This window comes from Pseudopodoces humilis, chromosome 6 (assembly GCF_049639895.1).
Source record: "Pseudopodoces humilis isolate 2021_Gansu_Grassland_sample_001 chromosome 6, ASM4963989v1, whole genome shotgun sequence".
Classification (NCBI taxonomy): domain Eukaryota; kingdom Metazoa; phylum Chordata; class Aves; order Passeriformes; family Paridae; genus Pseudopodoces; species Pseudopodoces humilis.
In genome coordinates, this window is record NC_142205.1 from 9,554,401 (window position 1) to 9,578,541 (window position 24,141).

The 24,141-nt window shown below is 38.8% G+C and overlaps 1 protein-coding gene across 3 annotated transcripts in view; it reads left to right on the forward strand.

Moving 5' to 3' along the window:
* The window catches only part of DOK7 (docking protein 7), a 58,758-nt gene extending 43,915 nt beyond the window's left edge, over window positions 1–14,843 (forward strand). For all 3 annotated transcript variants that reach the window (XM_014263146.2, XM_005517873.3, XM_088056859.1), the window contains 4 exons: window positions 6,859–6,924; window positions 7,994–8,065; window positions 10,904–11,056; window positions 13,061–14,843. In XM_014263146.2, coding sequence (XP_014118621.1) covers window positions 6,859–6,924; window positions 7,994–8,065; window positions 10,904–11,056; window positions 13,061–13,197 — 428 coding nt within the window. In that variant the 3' untranslated portion in view covers window positions 13,198–14,843. The remainder of the gene's footprint in view (window positions 1–6,858; window positions 6,925–7,993; window positions 8,066–10,903; window positions 11,057–13,060) is intronic.
* The last annotated feature ends 9,298 nt before the right edge of the window (window positions 14,844–24,141 follow it).

Here is a 24,141-nt window from a genome sequence, read left to right on the forward strand (position 1 = left end):
GTGCCTCTGCTAACATGGATGATCGTACAATGACACAATACCCACATATAAAATTTCCTAATGTAGCAGTTCACTTACAAACATATTTCTTTTTAATCGTATTTTCATTCAAATGCACTGTAGAATGCAAACCAATTCCTTCCTGGGCTACAGGTGTCCACAGGTTCTATGCAATGTTTTTGCTCTTGAATGTCTCAACTCTGTAGCAAGATACAGAATTAAACAGTCGCGGATCAATTGTTTGTGTATTTTTCAGTTTGTTGGAAGGGAAATTGGGTATTCTCTTTCTCCTCTTAGTTAGATATGCTCAGCAACAGACTCAGCAACTTTAGAAAATTGTGTTTCATTCTAATGGCAAACAGAAAAGTGTTCTAAATATGGCAACAATTCTAAGTTGTATTACTAGATGGAAAAAACCAAGTTGGGGTGAATCATTTAATTCTGGTTTAAATAATTTGGTTGCCTTTGTTATAAATAACTTTGTAAATATTGATTAGAAAGAGAGACTGAATTAAATTACTTGAGTTTGTAGGAGGAAAATGTTCCCATTTTTATCATAGTTTTGTATTACAGATAAAGGTAAGGGATTCTTTGGAGTTGTATGATGTGTGGATGTGTGCTCTCAAGTATAATAGACCACATTCATAGTTATGATGGACCTCAAAATACCATGACAAGATAGAGGTTCAAAAGTATGATTCAGATTTCCTGAGACTGCTAGATTCTGGGGACACCTCAGTTTAGTACATTTTGTGTGAGCAGTTCTCATGGGACCCATAGAGAGACTCTCATGACTGTTTAAAAAATCCTGTAGCTTGATCTGGTGGTTGCAATTTCAGAGATGTAGGTCTTTCTCAGGAACTGCTTATGTGCTTTGAGTTAAGGGATCATGAATAAGATCCACATTCAGTGCTGAGAGGTGAAATAATAGACTGCTCATTCCTTCACAGAATGGTGAGCTGAAGAGCTTGTCATTATCTTCATTGTCTTTGTGGCACTATAAACCAAAGTGTTGTTGGAAAAATAGGAATGAAGCAGTTCTCTAGCAAGAGTCTCTGCCCTGAGGTTTGGATGCTCTTCTGTGTATGTCTGAGAGATATTTGTTTAGTTCTGCAGTGAGAATCCTTAATTCACCTTGAATCATCCAAAATCCTCTGCTATTCTTACATTTACAATATATTTCCTAGCAGTTGTTTCTCATTGTAATTTAAGCCTCTTACTTAAATTCTGTTCTCCTTTCTATTCCATTACAACACCTTAGGTAAGGAACCTGCAGCTCTTACTCATTAGGGTGAATGATTTCCTTGAAAATATTTGTATTTTCTCATTTGAGTAGAACTCTGTCACAGCAATCTTCTTTTATGAATGATGTTTAAGTCATGAGGCTGTTTTGTGTGGAGGGGAAATGCCACTATTTTTGTCCTTAGGGAAATGCCACTATTTCTGTCCTTAGCTGCCAATCCCTTCCAAATGAGCTGAGCAGCCTGAATCCCAAGACTCCTATTTAGAGAAGGGAAGCTGGTAGCTGGAATAGCTTTCAGAAGTGCTTAGGGACACTGCAGTCCCTGGAGAAGGCATTTCACGCCAGCTCTCTGCACCATATTTCAGAAACTTTCATCCTTTCCACATTCCCACAGGGGAATTGGTTGCCTGGGCATTCCCATGAGCCATTCCCAGCCCTGAGTATTTCAACACTCAAATTAAACTTTCCTGGGGGGAGGTCTGATCTCCCTGTGCCTCTGTGCCATGGGCTCTGGCTTTGCAAAAGACAGAATTGAATGTTGTATTGGACAAGTAACAAATATGCTCCCAGGGAAGCAGTGCACTTTCCATATTGCTTTTTGACTTATAAATTGTCTCTCTTCTTTTCCATTTCCCCCTTTATTCCATAGGAGGAAATCCTTCAGCGTTGCAACAGACACTCTTGCTCTCTGACAGCCTCTTAGCTTGCAATACAAAACCTACACAATGCTTGTTGGGAAATGTTCTGAGGGGATGAATTAAGGAATAAACATAAAGCAATACCGTGGATTGGAATTCAGCTAAAATATCACCTGAATGTTGACTATGAACTATGTATCTCTATTAAATTTTTCTTAGGTAGGGAGGGACTCCAGGCAGGCAGACAAGAAGAAAGAATAAAATTAAATATATAACAGGTGCTGAAAATGAAGTCAGCTGTCTGACAGCTTAGCTTTTCTGATGGAAAACTAGGTGCTTTTTTGTGCATTTTAAAATATTTTTATTGCATACCTATGCAGCATGATACTTTTATTCCAAGCTTAGGAGTCAGCTTTTAAGGAATTAATTCAGAGCAATGAGAAGGAGGAATCTGGGCCATACTGTGGTGGTTATTATTGCTTAGGTTGAAAACAATTTACAATTCTCACTTTTTTCAGGATTTATGCTGTCAGCTCTTCAGATGTAGGAAGATCAAGTGCACTCTGATATTTTTATTGAGCCAGTAAAGGACTGTGTTGAACAGTGTCCACAATAGGTATGTGATGTCATACCTTATAGGGCTAAACTCTGTAATAGAAAAGCATCATTCTAATGAAAAACTGATTAATTAAACCCTGCCATAATATGACATGCTCTTTCTTGGTCCTGCTTTATTCTACAAGTGCACTCAAAATATTTCTATAAGGGAAGAAAAATAGGAGCTCAGGAAAAGTAAGCTGATTAAAATGCATATTGCATTTACAAGCTATAAGTTTGCTTTGGTGTCTGTCTGAAGTAAGGGGGGCCATTTTCCAGGGGGGAAAGAAAACTGTGGGGAAACCATGCCAGTGAATGATCCAGTTCTGCTGCTTCATCCTCTGGGCTGAGCAGAGTTCCAGCAGGTTCCTGTTCTCTGCATAGGGGGTGACAGAAATTGATGAGAAAGTGACACAGTGACCCTCTAGTCCTGTCCTTTATTTATTCATGATTTGCTTCCCCATGTCTTCTCTGACACTGAAATCTGGGGAAATTACATATCCCAACCTCCTAGAACACAAAGATGAGGACCTTATTTGCACATATAGTGATTATCTCAATTTAAAAAAAAAAAAATAAATTGGTTTTGTGTGTGACCTTCATCCCTGGCCATTGTAGGTCCTGACCTTCACGTGTATCAAGATTTTTGAATTAAATGTATTCAAAGAATCTTTGAAGGTGTATTTAAAAAAAACCCAAAACAACAAAACCAAAAAAAAAACCCAGGAAACTGAATTTCCTGGCAGAGGAAAATGATAATAATTCTAGTTTAATGCTTTTGCATTTTTAAGGATAGGAGGCTGGACTGGAATTGCCCACAGCATGGGAAGATGAATAATAGCTAGAGGTAGTTAGATCCTCTGTTATTTTTTTACACAGACTAAATAGACATTTTTGAGGAGCAATATTTGAACAGAGTGCTTGAATGCATTTCTAATTTTGAGAGATTCTACCACTTTTAAAGTTGTCTGTTAGAGAGAGAAGACATTGCTTAATATGGAGAAATCTGTAGATCAAGTAAGCATTGTTAAGAATCCCCTTCAGCTTTTATGTCTTGCAGATAATGCCATTTGTATAGCAGAAAATATATGAAATTGCTTTGAAAATCGAAGAGAACAAACAGGGAAGTTTTGTAGGGCAAATATACAGCAGCAGGAAGTCTCCTATTACATTTACATGAAACAACCTCCTGGTGTACTTGCAGGGTTTCTCCTGTCAGTCAGCCTCTTTGGCCTTTGGATGCTCTTTTAAGCAAGGTATCTGTTTTCAAAGGAGATGGGAATGTTGCTTGAGTGAGTGGGTCAAAGTTCTTCAAAATAAAGCAAGTTTTAATTCAGCAAGAAACAGGGTTTTATCACAGAATGTGGTGTTTTCTTCTGTCCTGACTCCTTGTCAGGAAGTTTTATAGACCTGAAGAGTTTGTGACCTGAAGTGGGCAGTGAGAAGTGATCGCTTGGTAAATGCAGTGCAGGGCTGTGTGTGTCTCCTCAGTGGTCATGCAATGATAGGCCAGAAGATTTGAAAATGTAAACTGTCTGAGCTCAGTTTATAGTTTATATTCCATCTTCCCTCTGGTTTTTTTTTTGGTTGGTTTCTTTTTTTTTCATGGCTCTTTCTTGTAGCACATGTGCTGTAAACTGTCCTTATTTTTGAAGAATGGGCATAAAGCAATAACTATAAAGTTAGAAAAATATTTCAAATAGTTGTTGTCTTCACTGAGCTACATTAAACTTTTGAGTCTAATCAAATGTCAGAATTCAAAATATCCTGCAGATTATTTTAATTTTGTCACATGTTGAATATCTTCTTCCTCTTACACACTGAGGAGAGTAGAACAGAAGTAACTCTCTTGATGAGATACTCAGATCTGACAAAGACTTGAGCGAGTCAGCCACACAGAACTGGATGGCAGGGGAAACTGAAAAAAAAAATAAATTCTTAACAATCCCTTGTAAAATGAAAAGAATAATGGGAGTGTCTGTCTCCTGCTGGATACTTTATTTGCTAAGAAATGTATCTTTCTAACTTGCTTTTTCCATTCCTGCAAGTGTTATCCTAGAATTAATGAATAAGAAACAAACCAGTTTATACAGTTATAGAGCTGAAAAGAAGAAGGAAGTAAATATCTAGGTTGATCTCTGTTGATATGTGTTTATACGATGAAGTTCAAAGCTTCAAAAAAGATTCCCTGAGAGATTTGACTATGTAAATATTTGTTAGTTGCCAGATTTGAAAATAAGGAAAATGTAACAGGTCAAATCCTGAAACATTAACATGGTTCTTTTAAATAAGCTCTGAATGGGAAAATTTAATCTTGACCATAAATGGATTGGAATTTCTTATTATTTTAAATCTCCTTTCAAGTCCCACGTGTTCTTCACAAATCCTAAAAATGTTGGTTAAAAATCCACAATGCCTCTGGAATAATTTCTGCTGAATTGCCATAAGTTTTTGAGGGGAAAAATACCCTCAACCCCACACGAGTTTTGTGATGAAGCTGGAATTAGCATGACTGTAATCTTTCTCCAAAGGAAGGTGAGGCTTTTGGCTTCATAAACCATATTCTGATGTTTTTAATGCAGAGAGAGGATGCACTGATGAGAGAAAAAGGAAGATGAGTTAAAGTAAAAATATAAGTAAATCAGCTAGCCTGGGGCTGTCCTATTTTTGCATTTATTTTTATCAGCAGTCTTGTTAAAAACAAAATTCCAAGTAACATTTTTAGGTGTTAAGTCCTCACCAGAGTTCCACAATCTGTAAAGGTTCTACAGTCTGATCTCATTTGTTAAAATACAAAATCAGATTCTCAGTTTGGCATACTTTAAAATGGAACTTTGTAGCCTTGGATTACCCTGTATATGCTTTCATGTACATAAAGAGAACAAACTAAAGGCTTTAGTTCAGTTGTGCCCTTTTGAAATAATTTTTTATTATTTTAATCGATTGTCCTTATTAAGTGAAATAATGAGTGGTTTTTTTCAATTCATTTTATAAAACTGTAGGATTAATTTTACAAGCTTGGAAACTCTTAGATTTAGAATTAAAATTCTAAATCTAGAAGGTATGTATACTTTATACAGGAGGAAAAAAAAAAAAAAAAGAAATTGCCATTTTCTTTAGATTCCCAGGCCGTGCAGTTTTCTAAGATATTTCAGAATATTTATCTTACAGAATTTCTTCATGTTGCATAAGAGCTGTGGTAATTTTTGGACGCTATTTTAAAAACAATGTGCAGAGCGGTGTCTCACCTGCTCAGAGCCTATTGAGCAGCTTAGAGGAGTGTTAATTTTATCTGTTTAGCGCAGCACATGGCAGAGCCGCCCTGTCACCCGTGGCAGGGCTCCTCACACCCCCAGCCGCCCACCCGGCCCCTGCGCAGCTCCAGCTCCGCACCAGAACTTCCCTCACCATTATTCCTGCCAGGAAGTAAATTCCACTCGGCTCTGCTCAGGTGTCCACAGTGGCAGCAGCAGAGAGCAGAGATTCAGGGCTGGATGGGGTGATTGTCGTGCTTTAGGGCAGATCTGGGAGAGAGACCCCAGGGCAGTGATGCTCACAGGCAGCAGGAGGGGATGATGCTGCTGGGTTTGCCGGTGAAAGGAGGAATGTGTGTGCGCAACAAGCCGCAGTGCTGGGCACCACCCTGCAGGTTTCTGAGCTGATAGCTCTTGTTTCCTCAAATTTCCATACGGCAGCTTCCTGCTGGCCAGAATCAGGCTGGGGAAGGGAGGTTGGCTGTGCCATCTGGCCCATGGAAAAGCTTTCCTGGCTGGAACACTGGGAGGTTGTTTCACAAGAACGTGCTGTGGCCTGGATTCAATCCCCACAAACCAGATCCCTTGTGTTCCCTTGCCCCTGGCCTGGTGTGTCCACGTCTAAACATGGGTGGGGGACCCCTGAAGTGTGGAAGTTTTCTCATTCTCTTAGGTTTTGGATCCAGTCTGACCAGATTTTAATGAACACTTTAACTTTTGTTGCTAAAGCTGCATTATGGATTGCAAAGGATCTCCTAATTCAGTTCTTGTTGTCATTTTACTTCTTAGCTCAAGACAGCTTTCCCTGTGAGGAAGGTAGTACCCACCACAAGCAGGGATGGACAGCATCCTTGGGGTTAATAGAAGCCTTCCTTTCTCTCTAAAGAAAGAAAACAACTAAATTAGATTCTAATGCCACAAACTCAGGATAAAGAATTTAGCAAAAAACTAAAAAAATAAAAAAAACCACAAAAAAAACCCTAAAAAAAAAAAATTGCCTGAATGAAGAACAATGACCTGTAATTCTTTGTGTTTTGTTGTATTTTTTTTTTCTAGCTATTTCAGAAACACCTGCTAAAAATGAAACAGGTATTTCAATTTAATGAATCTCTTTGTTTGAAAACAGGTGGTGCTTCTGTCTTGGCAGCTTCTGGGTCTTTGAAAGTGCATAGAGGGCACAGTCTCCAAGCTGGTAAGTAAAAGTAATTATGAGGTATGTGTGTGCATGTAAATTGAAACTAATTTAAACTTTAATAATTTCTGAAGTTTAAAATAATTTAGGGTAATGCATGATTTGATTCCCTTTGTAAGGCTTACGTATTTCTTTGGGTTTTTTGCTTTGAGGAGTTTTTGTCAGAAAGGCATTGACAGATGGGATAAGTTTAGAAGAGGCAGTGACAGATGAGATAAGTGACTGAGTATAAGCAGTAATCTTATTCACAGCAGTAAAATGCTGCCATCACTTTAACAAAGGGCACCCACCAAAAAAAATTCACCTCAGACCATAAGAAATCCTGTACTCTAACAATGATATGCTGGGAAAAAACACCCACTACATTTAAATATACTTCTTTATAATAATGGAGGAAAAAAACACTGCCAGCAGATAGAATTATGTGTGTTTGTCATTCAAAATTAATTGCAATATGTTCATTCTATGGACACAGCATTTTTGTTTGCCTGGTTTTATCTGGGATGGAGTCTGTAATAGTGAAGAACTATAGGCATCTCTTTTCAGCTTCATGCTCAGGAAAGACCAATGATGTTGTGCAGCCTGACTTCTATGTAAACATGGTGATTTGAGCTTGGAAAGCAAAGTTCTCTTTGTAAAGGCTAGCTTAAGCATTATTGATGTTTTTTCAGAAATCAAGAAGTTATCCATCATGCTGGAGGTGGAATTTTAACAAGAGTCTTACAGGTGCTCCCAAGATCACCCACGCATTTCTCCCTGAATCATGCATGCAAGATAGCTCTGCTCCCACACTGATGTACAGCAAAATGCACTGCTGTTGACTTCAGTGGCCTTCAGTGTGAATAGTTGTAAAAGTGTCCTAAATTTTGTTTCCTTGGTGTTACACTCATGAGGAAATGCTGACTTCACCATTACAGAAAAGTCAGCACTAGCCACTGTTTGTGCTTTCTGAGATTATTCTGTCTGATTTAGTTTAAAAGGTTACAAGTCAAAACCAGAAAAGAATAGGCTTTGACTATATTGTAAAATTCTTAAATCCAAAGCCATTAACAGTATTCCTGTTTTCTAGGTCCTAAAGGTGGATATGAGATACTAACACTTCCTTCAGAACCTGGAACTCCAACTAGTTCTGAGGAACCTGGTGAGTACAGATTTTTGTGTCAGAGGTCACTAACAACTCCTGTTTCTTTTTAATTTTCCCTTTTTTTTATTGTTGAGGTCTCTTCTAAGTGTGATTTTTGAATTGTTGCCCTTTGAACATCTCAGCTTTACATGCATGCTCGCACATACACTTATCTTTGGGCTGCATTTATAGTGCTGGTTTTCTTTCTGTGTAGTTTATTGTTCATTTCTGAGAATGGTGTCTATATTGGGTAGAAAATATAAATAACACTTGATGAAAGAAAGACTGCAACACCAGTTTCAAATATAACTTTCTTCTTCCCTCCCCAATTATAGTCCTTTTATTTCTTTTCCTCTCAGTTGAGGGCCACTGAATTTTCATTTTTACTTTTCTCCTGTTACTTGCTTGACTATCTCTTTTGATTCCTACAGTTTCCCCCTTTCTCTTCAAGCAATCTTGATATTCTACCAGTTCTTTCAGAATGGTGTAACCATGCATTGTGGTCTGTTTTCCTCTCAAATCCTCTTTTCACAATGTTCTCAAATACTGGCCCTCTGACCCCTCTTGGAAGCACCTCCTGTCCCTGTCCACCCAGGAGGGGCTGCTGAAAGCACTGCCCATGACTCGCTCTGTGCACCATGTTTGCATTAGTAGGAACATTTGACTGTTTTGTGCTTTTTAAATAAACCCTTCTCTTCCAGCAAATAAAAGCCAGTTTTCAGTGCCTAAAAAGGTTTGTTTTGTTTGGTTTTATTTTTAAGGAAAAATGAAAACCAAGTATTCCTGTGCATACAAAGAAAGCAGTTTCTACTAAGACAGCACTGACTGAAAAACAGAAGGCTTTTCCCTTCCTTCCATTCCAGTTTGCCCAACTGTTTTTTTCTTTTTTTTCCTTCTACTTCCTCCTTTGAGAAGAATATTTGACTGTTGCCAGCTTTTAGGTTGTTGGTTTTTTTTGTTTTGTTTTTTTTTTTTTTGTTTTTTTTTTCTGTGTGTTTCTTCTGCTTTTCTTGCACAAAGCCCTACCAATTCTCCATGTGTAGCTTTTTAGCTCTCAGGAAAATCACTTGGTTTGTTTGCATCAGGTATAATGTTCAACTTCCTTAAACCCATTAACTATTTAGTTCTATAGGGGATCTTGCTAGTTTTCATGCTAGCTAACTTTGAGAGTGCTTCACTTAACACTTCTGTTACATCACTCTAACAGCAGACAGAAAGACTTCAAAAATTATCTTTTCCTTCATGACTGTTCGTGACTGTACTTAAGATTGTCACTTGCCTGCAACTTCTAACCTTTTGTGATGCAAGTTGTCAATGCAATGATTTTTCTCTCTTCTTGCTCAATCAGGCCAAATTCCTTTGCAATACTTTGGACACAATAATTGAAAATAATTTCTGAGAATGATGTTTGATGAAAATATAAAAATTCCTTCTGCATTCATTTCTGTATTGATTTTGTCATTTTGTTCCTAATCTTGCTTTGCAACAACATCTTGAAGTCTGACTGACAGAGAAATATTTGTATAGTTTTTGGATTTTCCTGTTTTTTAAATGAAAATCTGTGAGAAAATTGGCCAAATTTCCAGTCTTTTCAGCTTTTGGACTGTATAGTAGACTCCTTTGATTTAAACAGTTTAAGCCTGGGGAGATTCAATTATCCTGGAACATACCCATACTGTTGCCTAACATTGTATAAGTTATCTCTGCTACTCATAATACTTCCAAGAAGGTGAAGTTTCCCTCAATGGTTATTCACAACTGCTGTTGTCTGGATACAAGAAGTCATTTTCCCCTATGCTCTAAAATGCTTTGATACCTTACTACCTCTCCATTCACATTTCAGTAGTGTCTAAATGGGCAAAATGGAAAAGCAGAAGTTTGGACAAAAAAAGATTTGATATGAGTTCTTTGTGGGGACAAGGAAGAGCTTAAGAGGAGAACTTCATGAAAAAGGCAAACCTCAAAGTGATGATGTTTTCCCTCTGCACTCCTCTGTCTTAAACTGACTTAAAGGTAGAAAGTCTTTAAGGCTAAGGACTCCAACTGGACTGAACAGGCAGACAAAATTAAAATAATTGAAAGCAAGGCTAGATGAGGTCTTGAGAATCAAACCAAAAAAAGACAAAAAAGTTTGTTTTTAAGTAAAAATTGTTTTATAGGAACTGTTTCCTAGTAGGTGTTAGTCTGTGTGTTTTTTAGAAACTTCTACAAAACTCTGTGGGCTTTCCTCTAAACTTCTTGTAATCTTTACTATTTAAAAGGGTTTTTCCACAATTTTTTTCCTGCAATACTTTCATTCAAAGTCCTTCAATACTTTGTTGTCCTCATTTGGCATCATTCCTATATTTTCCATTTCTGCACAGGGAAATGTCTCCCCTGACACAGGGAAATGTCACAGTGTTGTCTCCTCAAGTTTGCCGTCCCTTTGCTTGAAACAGCTCTTCAGTCCCTGTTTTTGGGACATGCTTTAAGAACCTCTACTGATTTTGCTCTCTGTCTTGCAGATTATAAAGTAGTTCACATCTTCCTAGAACAAATTACTTCATATAAAGCTTTACTAACCTAAGGTAGAGGTGGAGGCCTTGTAAGGTAGTGCTGCTGTTAGAGGATCTGCAGAGTGTTTGCCTTCTGCCACAACACAGGAAGATCTTGTCTGTGGCCTTCTGCATAGATCCTGACTTGATCAGTGTCTCAGGATATTTAACTTTGCTTTTATCATGTCCCATCTACCCCTGAGGAATGTCCTGTTTGGTGAGCAGAGTTGCTGCTGCTCAGCATTTGCTTTCAGTGTGTCTGAATGAACTGGATCACTGGTCATTGCAAGCAGTGACTGTTGTAACTTGTTACTTATTTCAGAAGGGGCAGTAGGTTATTCAGCTGATGTCCCTACACCAGATCGACCCCACAGTGAGACAGCCACCTATGTCAATATTCCTGTCAGCCCTACTTCCAAAAAACAGCTTCACTACATGGAACTGGAACTTCAAGAGTCTAGCACAAGCATAAGAGGTAAGGAAGTCTACTTTTAAACAGCAAAGAATATGCAGAATGTATGGGATATGTGGAATCCTGATTTCATATAGGGACCAGATGAGGAAGCTGGGGGTGTTCAGCCTGGAGAAAAGGAGGTTCAGGGGGGACCTTATCATTCTCACAACTGCCTGAAAGGAGTTTGTAATCAGGTGGGGGTTGGCCTCTTCTCCCAGGCAACAACGACAGGAGAGGACATGGCCTCAAGCTGCCCAATGGAGGTTCAGGTTTGACATCAGGAAGAATTTTTCACTGAAAGGATGGTCAGGCTTCCCAGGGAAGTGATGGAGTCATCATTCCTTTAACTGTCCAAAAGATGACTTATGTGGCACTTAGTACTGTGGCTTAGTTGATGGTGGAGCTTGGTCAGAGCTTTACTCGATCATTTGGAGGTCTTTTCCAACCTTAATGATTCCAACAACAATGATCTACCCACAGGCTTCTGCAAACAGAGGAGCTGAACCCTGTTCAACCCCTGTTTCTGAGGCATTTTTTTAATTGGCATCTCTTCTTGGAAAAGATTTTTGAGTAATGAAGTTCTATAAGGTGTTGCTTTCCTTTGACAGGTAATTGTATCTGCGCTCCTTCTAAAGTCAACATTTCAAACTCAGGAGTTTGAAAGACAGTAATTTGCTTGTGTTCTCAAGATTTTCATTGCGTATTACAAATACACTTACCTCATTTTTCTTTCTTGGCTTCAGAAGCAGGGCTGTGGGTGTGGGTGTACAGGGCTTGCTCCTGAAGACACTGGCTGTGGAGCCATGCAGCAAATAATTCAGAACAGAACACAGTGTTCTTCTAACTGCTCTCTATGAGGGTGTGTGAAAGCTCTACAGAGAAAATGCAAATTATTTCATTTTTTAATGTTTTTGTTGTTTTTTTAAAAAAATTATTTTGTTTGGATTGGGTATTTTCCTTCTAATGCTTAACTTGGGCAATTAGCACATACACACGCAATAGATCTGCCATGTGTTGTCATTTAGAGATGCAGTCCTTGCTATAGAAAGCCCCTCATCAGAATTTGGCATTTAATTGATTGCATTTTGTATTGATGGGTTTTCCATCTATACTTCTCAGCTATAAAGATTTTAATTTTTACACTTCTAATTTCAGCAATTTTATGAACTTTGAAATGCTAGCACTTTTCACATTGCTTTTTAAATGTTTTTATGTTTTTTATTAAGTAAGTCTAAGCTTCTCTCAGACCTTAATGTAGCTGTCTCTACAACATCCTGTTGAAATGTAAAAACAATATTTTCTCTTAGTTTTAAGGACAATGAACCAAGGCATTAAAAATGAAGAATTAAAGGCTATAAATTTTCCTAAATGTCAACTACTCTCCCACTCAAATTGTGTAACTTCAAAGGTTCCTTTAATGACCAGAAATATTTTTTTTTCACATTAAAGTTTTCCCAGCCTCTAGCCTTATATGTCTAGTATATAGAACTATATAACTTAACAGACTGATGCAGCTTTTGTCTCCCCTGTCTCCAAGAAAAATGAGCTGAAGTGTCATTCTGTGTGAGGCTGAAGGTGGTTGCTCTTGCAAACATTCACAGGTTGCCTGATCCAGACAAAGAACACTGCCAGCTGCCACAAGTGTTTTCTGTTCAAATACCAGGTGTTCATTTCCTGATTCATAGCCTGGTGAGGAAGCCTCCCAGAAGTGGAAGAGCCAAGCTCAATTATTTCATTGACTGGGAGTAATAGAAGTAATAGGGGTGGAGATTTGAACCTGGGGCAGAAATGCAAGAGGTTCATTTGCTTATTTGAGGAAAACCAGACAACTAAAATATGTAGATAACAAAGCTTTCGAGGTGTTTTGTTTCAGATATTGTTATCACCTTACTCTCTTTATATAGCTTTCTATAATACTGGAAAAAATTAATCCAGGAAATCCATGGAGGAATTGTCAGAACAGCTTTTTTACTCAGGAATATGCAAGGGATGCAGTCTTTTACAGGATGCCACTTGGTGTTTCAGGGAGTGGATCGTCCCGGTATGCCCAGATTGACATTGCAGCCACCGAGACAGCGCACAAAGTGGGGACGCAGCACGCGCAGTGCCGTGAGGAACGCCTGCAGGAGCTGGAGCAGAAGAAGAAAGGAGCTCAGCAGTGACCTGCCTAGGAAAGAACTTTGTGCTTGCCACAAATTCATACTAATTCATCTTGCAAAAGGTTCACGTCTATTGTAAAAAAGCACTCACACAAAACGCTGCCATTGCCTCTTGCAGTTATACCAGATTCATTCCGATATCTTGATTCCTAATTGGAAAGCTGATAGCGTGAGGGATGTGTTTGGTCTTTCCTTTTATTTTAATTTGGTTGTAAAGTCCAGATTTTTTTTTTGTCAAATGCAATGCCAGTTGTAAGTTAACTTTTTCTATAATTCTAAAATCATGGAGAGCCTGGAACCAATTTCAGTGTCTATTAAATGGTGGCATTTTCTTTGAAAACAAAGAACTTGAATGTGTGTAGATAAGGGAATGTGAGTGTGTGTGTGGTAAGTGTACACAGATGTTTGCATATGTCTGTACGTAAGCACACATTACTGATAAAATATATGTATATATCTGAGTGTATAAAATATGTGAAACCTCTGTTAATATATTAATGGACTCTTACAAAAGCAAGAAAATTCAGTGTCTGCTCTTTTTGCAGGTACAGTTCTGTTCAATTTATGTGCTTATTTATGAACATGCTCAACTATACCTGTCGATAATTCAGTTTTATACCTCACCAAGTCCTGCAGCTTTGGAAAAAGTCTCAGATGTAAAAGCTGTAGTGTCAGGGATGCACATGTGCATGCAAACAGACAAGAGCACACAAACAAGTTATTTAATTATGTCTATAAAACACAGTAATGTGAAGGGGCATTTATTTGGGTGCTTCTGTTCTTGAAAAGCCTAGGTCAAACTATAAGTTCGATTTTGTAGTTGCTGGGTACTTGTAATTCTTAGCAATTTTTCTGGATATATGTATCATTTTGAAAAATCAGGTCTGTTTTCTCACAGAGCATATTTTAAAACCAAGGTATTCAAAAGAAACATTATCTTTTCAAAACTGAGTCTTTTATATCACAAAAGCTATTTCTAATGTAAAACCAGCATCCACCTTAAATCTAAAAAGTTTATTGAAAAATTCTCTGCTGTCTGTAAGTAGCAGAAGACCAGTTCTGTATAAGAGGATGTCTCCAGAGATGCTACAGACTTGAGGCACAACACGATTTTATCTTGTAAAATAGGCTTAACCATGAGTCTGCCACCTCTTGCTTTTGTACAGTAAGATTTAATTGTTCAAAATTTAATTTCCCATGTTGTGTTATCTATGTAATTCTTTTTATTTGTCCTCATATAAAATATTATTTAAATAAAATGTTATATAAAATGTATGTCAGTGATACTAGATTAACAAAGAAATGTACTTAAGAAGGAAACAAAATTTCTTCTGATAACATATCAGCTTCCAGAAGTTTTGGCTTCCAGAAGTTGCCAGGAGTGACATCTTGGGTATTAAGATTTTTTGTTTGTGTCCTGTTAAGATCCAGTATCAGAGCCAAATTCTGTTTTCTAGATATGCATTTAATTTATATTGGTGAGGGGAAGTTTTGTGCCAGTGTGGGTTTTACTGACTTAGAATGAGAGGTGGGCTTTTGTTTTTGAGGCAGAATTTAACCTATAAATTTATTTGAATGTAGCCTCAATATTAATGTAAAATACCAGAAATCTCTCAAATAAAAAAAAAAATGTGTTTGAGAGTTGACAATTGCCATTCTTATCTGTCAGGTGTTCAGATGTATTTTTCTGTTGATCCACCTAGTGTATTTCTGAAGGGAAGAGAGATATTTTTTGTGAGATTCTAAGTTTAAAAGATTTTCCTTTGACAAGTGGACTGTGGTGATCTGCTTTTTAAATTTTAGTACAACTGGAATGGCCTGAGTTTCCTGGGGCCAGGTTTATCTGGCTGAACTGTTCTTCAGTCAAGGATCCTCCACTGGAGGACTTGTAAGGTTAAATCTCTTGTTATGTGACTATTTAATATTTGGATGAACATAGCTTGACTGATGCATTGAAATGCAGTGTTTTCCATGACAATATATAATAATTCTATATACATAGAAACTGTGGTATTTCTATTGCAAAAATCTGTTTACCAGGAAAATATATTACCCAGAGTCTCTACAAAGGCTGCCTTTCTGTATGGTGCTTATGCTAAATCTGGGACTTGTAGCACAGGTAAGGATTTGACACAATAGTAAAGTTCATCAGATTGCTTCTGGCTTCACAGAGGAATGACAATTTAAGAAAATTTATTTTTCAGGTTGAGCAAGGCTGTGAATCTGTGCATGCACATGGTTCTCTGTGCACATGTGTTTGTGTATGTCACAGTAATTTCTATTTATTTTAAATAATTTTTACTTCACTTGAATAGGAAAAAGTAGAACAGATGACTTTCTCTTAGTTTTTAAATTCACTTTATATTCTCATGCACTAAGTTATATTAGCAGCTGAAGCAGGAGGCTGAGCCATACTGTTGCATCTGTTAAAAACTTGCTGGTTCTTTTGGTAGTACCTTGCAGGTTGTATGTCCCTGTCAAGTTACAGGCTTGACATTTCTATTGAAGAAACTAGAGCTTTCTTATTTGGACAACTGCAGCTCACAGAAATGAAAACATTTTTTCCTAAATAAATACAACTCTTTGCCTTCAACTTCCTCTAGTGAACTGGGTACGTTGGAAATGAAGCCATAATCCTTGTGCTTGTTTACACACCATGCATAAAAACATGTGCACGAGTGATCTCAAATACAATTTGTGATTTCTATGGGACAAGTCCAGATTCAAAGCTCCTTGCAAAAAAAAAAAAAAAATTCCACACTTTTGGAAATAAATGCAATTTATAACTTCTGAAGATAAAAAGAAGGGCTTGCTCATTTTTAATTTAGCATTTTATCAGAGTCAGATTTACCAGGAGCATAAAGCATTAATTACCAGAAGAACAAAGCAATGTGATGTGGCTGGTACTTCTGTAAGGTGTTCTTGAAGGACTTTAAGGTGGCAAAAGTGCTCTTGGTGATAAGTAAACTCTGTCAGCAAGTGCAGTTTGGCAAGTTTGGGCATAAGCATTGGGGTGCTGTGTATGTCCCTCTTTCTTCCTGATAAACATACTGCCAAATGTGACCACTGCTTCAGTGGGGCTTATGGCATTGTTCATAAGCTGCTGTGGAACAGATTTATATGCAAATATTTGGGTGCTGGAATTTTCTCCAAGGTAACCTGCTGCAGGATGGAGGGCTGGAGTTTGGAGGGATTTAATTTCCCAACAATGCAAATAGTTGTCTGGGTTTTAATAGCACTCCAGCACTTAATTGTGGAAAATGCCTGTAGGTGTCTTTAGGCATGTAAATGTTTGTGAAAATCTGCCCTGAGAGTTGTCTTTAGAAAAGAGTTTGGAAAAAAAAATCCTCATTTTTCCTCTCTGCTGTAAATGAAACAGTTTTAATTAGTGTAGCCTGGAAAACTATATTTGAATTTGAACTATGGTGATAACATTTTCCGTGAGATGCTGAAACATGCAGCGGTTGGTAAGTTTCTCTTCTAGTTTGTCTGGAATAAGACACATGCTTGCTAAAATAACCACAGGAGGAAGACACATTATTTTATGAGTTACAGTTAAAATTATGTTTTTCTTTAAAGATGACAATTCTGTTACATTTTTTATGTCATATTTTCTTTGGGAAGATCCTCAGCTCTCATTTGACCAGTCAAACAATGTTCATACATAGGTTGAAAGGAAATGTTGATTTAATCTCATACAGCAATTAAAACAAGCGAAGCAGAATAAGGCTGAGAGAATTAAAAGTAATTGAAAGGAAGATTTATAAGGAGCAGGTCTGCACCAAACACAGCATGAACAGGTGGGAAAAAGTGGTGAATTTGTGTTCAGCTTTGGTACAGCCTTATCTCGAGTGCTGTGTGCAGTGCTTGGCCCCACAATTTAAGAAGCAAGGGCAGGTCCCTGAATGTGTCCAGAGAGCAACAAAGCTGGTGGAAGGGCTGGAAGGGCTTTGAGGGGAGGCTGAGGGCTCTAGGTTTATGTTGTTTGGAGCAAAAGAGGCTGAGGGGTGAACTCATTACTCTTTTCAGAGGGGGAAGCAGATAAGGTGCTGAGCTCTTCTTGCTGGTATCCAGAGACGGGATGTGCAGGAATGGTTCAAAACTGCACCATGGAAGGTTTAGACTGGACTTTGGGAAACATTTCTTTACCAAGAGGCTGGTCAAACATGGGAACAAGCTTCCCAAAGAGGTGGTTCTTGCCTGTCAGTCTTAAGAGGCATTTGGAAGATACTCTTAGTAACATGCTTTAACTTCAGCCCTGAACTGGTGAGGCAGGGGGATAAGTTGTTTGATACTGCTCCCTCCCAATTGAAATATTCTATTTCCATCCCATCCCAAAGATGACAGGCTTCAGAGTAGCCTCACTCTGAGTGGTATCAGTTGGTGAATATTGATAAATCAGTTATCAATTTTCTCTGAATGGCTGGAATGTACATGTAATCTTGACCTGGATTTTGACACAAGGAATAGCTTTGTAAGACACTGAGCAGGTTTAGGAAAGTGCAGCTGACATGTGAACTTTGAGTTTAGTAAAAACTTGAGGGTGAGTGAACTTTAAAACATATACTTTCAAACGTTCACTTGCATCAGAGCATCTAGAAATAATTCAAATTTATTATCCCACTGTGTACACAGAGGCGTATGTAACATCACCATTTTACTAAAATAATACGTGTCAACTTATTTGAGGAATATGCAGTGGGGGGGGGTGGGATCAGAAAGCACATTTAGCATGACAGTAATTTTTCTCTACATTATATGGTTGTGAAATCCTTAAAAAGAAAAATAAATAAATAAAAAAGCCCTAGCATCTGCTATTGTATAAGTTAAATTTTACTCATCTGTGGGCTGAGCTGGCAATTTATGGATAGTCCATATACAGAAAATAGAGCTGATTAGATGCTCAGAAAGGAACCTGGTCTTTGGATGCCGGAGTTTTGTTATGTAATGAATCACTCAGATTCATCTTCCGCTATGTCTCTGCCACATTTGGAGGACGTACCCCATGGCCTGCCTTTGGGTGCTGTAACATTTTGTCCTTTTACTGCCAACAGCCAGCAGTACTGGACACAAACTGGGAAGCACAGGAAAGTATCTTCCTGGGAATTTGATGAAGTAGATGTCAGCAAAGAACCAGGAAACAGCAGCTGTGCTTTGGCAGTACTGGCAGAAGGGCAGGACCAGAAGATGTGTGTCTGTAAAGAGCATAAAGTGCTGTGAAACAGAGCACCATAACCTGAGAGGAGACTGTGCCTAGTTCAGTGTTCAGCTGCACTGGTGTCATTTGCAGTGGCTGGGGTGTTTGGTAGAGAGGGTTCAGGTCTGCTGAAAGCCCAGGACCTGATCTTGGATTTGCTGTCTCTGTGCTTTCTATGGTGAACTCATAATAGTAGTGACCGTAAGTGACCATAAGTGACCATAAGCAATAGCTGTGGGGATGCCTTTCCTGAGTGACAGCCCCAGCTGTGCTGCTTTGGAGCTCTGCAGGCAGCAAATGCTCTTCCTCTGGCCAAGCCCTCCTTTACAGTGGCAACATCTGACAAGTTACAGCCTGCAGCTGGCAACATCTGCAGTGCGGGCTGTGATGGGAACCCTGTCCCTCTGTCCATCAGCATGAGCTTGCCCTGAGCACTGCAGGAAGAGAGAGAACAACTGGATAACAGAAAACATGGTGGCCAAGCAGCAACACTGCCAAATATGCCAAATTAACTGCACTCTGCTCTGTCTCTGCTGTACGTGGTTGAAGCTGTGAGTTGCTCTGTTCCTAGGTTGGAAGGAGCTGATGAAAATTCATGTTTTTCTCATGGTATGCTTGTGACTAAACTGGGTCACTCCTGCTCCTTCTGTAATCCCAGACACATACTGTGGCAGCACCTTGATTTGGAATTCTGACTGTCCTATCTGGCTACATTGGCTATTTTCTTCTTTCAAAAATTCTAGTACAGCTGTTTGTACATATGACATTAAAATGAGAAGGATAAAAATTTCTAAGAACATCTCTGAAAATTAGAATTAATAATCATGAATAAAAACTTTGTTCTGCAGTTCTGCAAAGAATGAGGGTCAGTTTGTGTAAAGCCTGAAACAACAGACTGGTGGCAAGGGTTTAGTGACACCAGCAAACTGAGGCTAATGCAAATATTGTTTATGACATAACCATCCCAAATGTAAATGTGAGACCCAGAACTTTGATCTGAAATTGTTGGAAAATGGACTCTTTCCCCACTGAAGGACCATTTAGTTAATGGTTTTGGCTCAGACGTCTTCTTGAATTAGAAACTGAGATTTGAATTTTGAGGTTGGACTAAAAGATCCAATGCCAGGCATTGTAAATTATGGTTTTCACATGCAAGTTTCCAGTTCCCAGTGTGTTTATTCTTAAAATAGTGTAGCTTCCTTCTCTCTTTAAATTGCCTGGAAAATTACAACTGTAGAACATTAAACAGCATTTTGTTTTAGTAGGAGGCTTATTTCAAAGTGATCTGATGCTCACTTTGCCTATAGAAATCGGCAGGTTTAAGTTACAGTGGACCTGTTATTGAGAGACAACCTTTGAGGCTGAAATGGTTAGTTTTATTAAAAACTATATTAAATTTATCAGTGAAAGGAACCGAGTTCACATATTAAGCATTAATATCTGCATACTGTTTCTGATTTAGGAGAGTGCTCTTTTCTTGAGTGGTGGGATAATATACTTGAACATTTGGATATGAAAATGCTTTAAGGGGCTATTGATAAAAGCATTTGGGTTGCAATTGTAGCTGTATCAAATATGGCTCAACTTGAAATATTTACTGTGGAGGAAAGCTTATACATTTATTTTGGCTCTACTGGACAGATTGTATGAATGTTTCCATTTTATGCCTGTAGATGTAGTAAAATAAATCCACGCAGTCTTTTTTTTTCTGTAGATTGACATGCTGCTCCCCAATAGGTGCTGGGTGAATGGACTGAAATACAAGTTAACTGTATGTATGTGGAAATGTTGGTTCTGGTATTTAGAAGCACTTTGATAGATAACGTAATGCATACAGACAATGCAGCACCCAGCTCTCAGTTACAAAGGTAGGTCTATTTGTAATGGAAGAAATAATCTATTCTATTTATTGACTTAAATTACTTTATTTCTTCTAATCTCATTAAATGCTATGGAATGAAGAAACATACTTTAGAACTTCCTGTGTACTACTTACTGGTAAATGCTCAGCCAAGATCAGCTGTTGAGGCAGCACATTCTGGAAACTAAGGCGGTTTCTCTGTCTCTTTACCTAAATCTGCATTAACCCTGGCTTGAGGGAACCCTACAGGGAGAGCTGGACACACAGCAAGCAGGACAGCCCAGCCAAGGATCCTGCTCCCAGCAGCTCCTGAGCACAGGGATCCCTACATGCAGAAACAGGTTCTGAAAAGGCAGATGGCACTTCACCTGACAAAATGTAAATGATCTTTACTTGGTGAATTTAAATACTCCTGCTATTGCCAGATCTATCTTTCATCAGGATCCCATGGGAGGGGAGAGGGGAAATTATTGCAGCAATAAATCTGCTACAGTGCTGTTCCTTATCTGTCTTGGTAGAATGATGCCATCTTAGCTGCTGTACCAACATGTAGGATGTACTTTTTTAAAGAATGACTTGGTTATTTTTGTTGCATTTAGTGCCTTATGTATTTATTTCTCTCACCTTTCCACCCCCTTTTTTAACAAATAAAATCTGTCCCTACATGACGTCACTGACATGTTTACTTAAATTGAGGTTCTTTTCAGGGCAGAATTTGACTTGACTATAAAATATTTTTTTTTTTCATAAGAAATGCAGTTCTTACATTTTTTGGGGTTTTTTTGCTCCTGCTTTTGTTTTTCAAATTGTTTCTCATTAAAGACTTGTTAATTTGAAAAATTACAAAAATATTGGATAGAACACCTATTAAGGAAGAGAAGATTCAAGCACTGTAGAAAAGTGTTAGTTCTTTCCTTTTCAGATATCTCTTCCATGAACTCCATTATTCACCTTTCACAGGGTACAGGACTGTAGGTATATCTCATTTGTACCTTTTTTCTTGTCTTTGAATTTTTGTTGCTATTTACAGAAACACAGAAGCAGTGACTCAAGTTATGTTTTAATCTTTAATGTCTCAAACACTACCCACTTCTGTTATTTTGACCACATGAACAGTCTTTGGAGGATTAAAACTGCAACAATGAACTGAATTGTACACACATTGATATGTGTGAGGTGCAGACCATGGAAACTAGGGTGGAATCAGACTTTTTACCTCCCTAGCCTGTCCCAAACCTTAAAAAGTCGGGAAAGCCCTTGACAGTAACAGAGATTATTGCTCATGTTTTCCCTTATGCTGTTGTAGACTCTAACTCAGCCATAGACTATTTCAGAGGGAAGCTGGGTGCAGGGACAGCAGAAGCCTTTTTATTTTTGTTCTCTAGGTTTGTGTGCCCAGTTTTTGGGCCTGATGAGTCATTAACATCTCTGTTCAGCAACTGAAGTGAGGTGAATGTGCTGACCCATCTCCAACCTTTGCCTCCCATGAGCTGTGACTTGTTCCCAGTTTTAAATTACTGTGACATGTAAGTATTTTGCCAGCCTCTTGTAGTTTGCAGCATTTGCCAAGCATTCTCTCTGCTTGAGCCCACCTGGCCTTTGAGCCCAATTACTGTCATGGTATGGTAGGTAGAGACACAGCACAGCCACTGCCTGGTTCAGCCATTGTCTCTTTAAAGCCTCTGCTGAAGCACCTCTGCACTTAGTAACTGATCAGACCCTGGTTATTCATTCCATGAATCCAGGACCTTCTGCTGCTCCAGACTTCTTCACAAATTCTTGGATAAGCATATAAGCATAAACTTCAGGTACACACTGAAAATGAAACCCAGCTTTGTGCTGTGCCCTTGTCACGATCCACAAGGTGGGATTCGTGATGTGGTTCTTTTATTCCATTTTAGAGTACAAAAGATTATCAGCAAACCAGGGACTTAAACAGCAAAACACACTTTTTTGAGTGCTCATCAGCACTAATATGTGATAGAGGGAAGAGAAAGCAAAGCATAAAAGAGAATAAGGGGATTATAGCTACCAACGTCGAAGTCCACTCAGCTGTCCATCGATGCAGAGTCTTCTGTCCATTGGGGAGATCTCAAAGGAGGGCAAGTTTGGGGTGTATTTTTTACAGTCTTTTACAAAGTGAGGGGCACAGGGCCAAAACCAGAGGAGATTGATGATCATTGTGATGAATTCCATTGCACAGGGGGCAGGTGTAGGGTACAGAGCAAACCACGTCTTGCACGTGTTTGCTCACCAGCAGGAACGAGGGCAAGGTGTTGTGGACACCCATTGTGCAGGGTACCACGCACAAACCTCTGCTCACCAGCAGGAATGAGGGCAGTGTACCATGCAACCACCTGCAAACAATCACTTAGCAAACATTCACCTCAGCTAGGCCCAAACACCTAAACCAAGTCCCTTGTGATATTCAGGGTCTCAGTCTCTGTCCTTGAGAGGATTGTGAGACAGATGAGGGAATCTTCAGACTGTGTTTTACAACCTCTTGTGTGGAGCACACACAGTGCAGGCTGAGACAGGAGGCTTTCCCGTGCACAGCACATCTCTCTCAGCAGCAGGATCTGAACATGCTCCATGAAAGCTGTTCCTGTCCTTACAACCCAGTCAGGACTGCTCAGCAGCAGTGGCTCAGTGCTTTGTGCAGCTTCTCCCCTCTGCTGCTGCATTTACTGCATGTGTCCAAATTCTTCATGCAGGGCCCACTGCTATGGGACCTTCCACACCCAGGCTACAGCCACCAAACTGACCTGTGGCTCACAGATCCAGTTCTCACCCTGCCAAAGGGGAAACTGAAGGACATAGTGAAGTCTTTGCTTTCTAACCTAATACAGAATACATTTCTGTTCTGTATTCACAGGGAACTGATGAAGACAAACTCCTAAGATAATGCAGCTACTGCTCTGACACAGAAGCTGAACAGCCCTTAAACCCATAGTCTGGGTAAGAAATAGTGTGTAGCATTTTGAAAAAAAAAAACAAAGCAATTTCTCATAAATGACTTGTAGCTATTTTTGGATTTACTTTTTTTAGCTTGCCAACCAAAGGTATACCATAAACTACATGAACAGAACTGTCTCAAAGGAGACTGCTAATATTAGTGGTGGCCTGTTGTGGTGGACAATGATTCTCTGGAATATAAATAACACTTAGCTTGCATTAAATTAAAACAGTAAAAAAAGAAAAAAATATAAAAAGGATTCCAGCTTCAAAGGAAATCTCAAAGTAACAGTGCTACCAAAGTTTTGGTTTCAATCACTTGCAAATGAAGATACAGTTTTTAAGTAAAGAACTCTTACTTTTAACCCATGATCACCCAGGATGAGAGGCCTATTCTGACTGAATGTGTCTCTTCAGTGTTTCTCATGGAAGAGGCAGGGAGAGCAAGGCTTGAGGACAGCTGCCTAATCCAGCACACCTCAGCACTGCCATCTGTGAGGGACAGAGCTCCTCAATCAAGCAGCTGTAATGATTCACCCACACTGGACCTTGGGCTTGGTCTTGTTCCTGGAACACTTTCATTTGAAACTTTCATTTGAAATGAAGAGTCAGCATTGTTATTATAGACAATTTCAACCCAGGTGTCTGATGTCTGCCAAAGTTCTGACCAGAAAAATCTGGTCTTGAAAGGGGAAGTAATAATAATCTTTACTGGAGATTGCACTGGAATAGACACTCAGAGATAAGCTGCTTTAGAAATCTTCTGCCTACTCAGACCACAGAAACAGATCCTTGTGGTGCAAAACTACCCCTCCTCTCTTGAAAACTAATGTATGGAAGAACATTACAGGAATTGGCAACATGCTCAAAAACCAGGTGTTGGTTACTTCTCACTATATGAAAGGGAAAGTGAAAAAAAAGCCTCACCAGTACC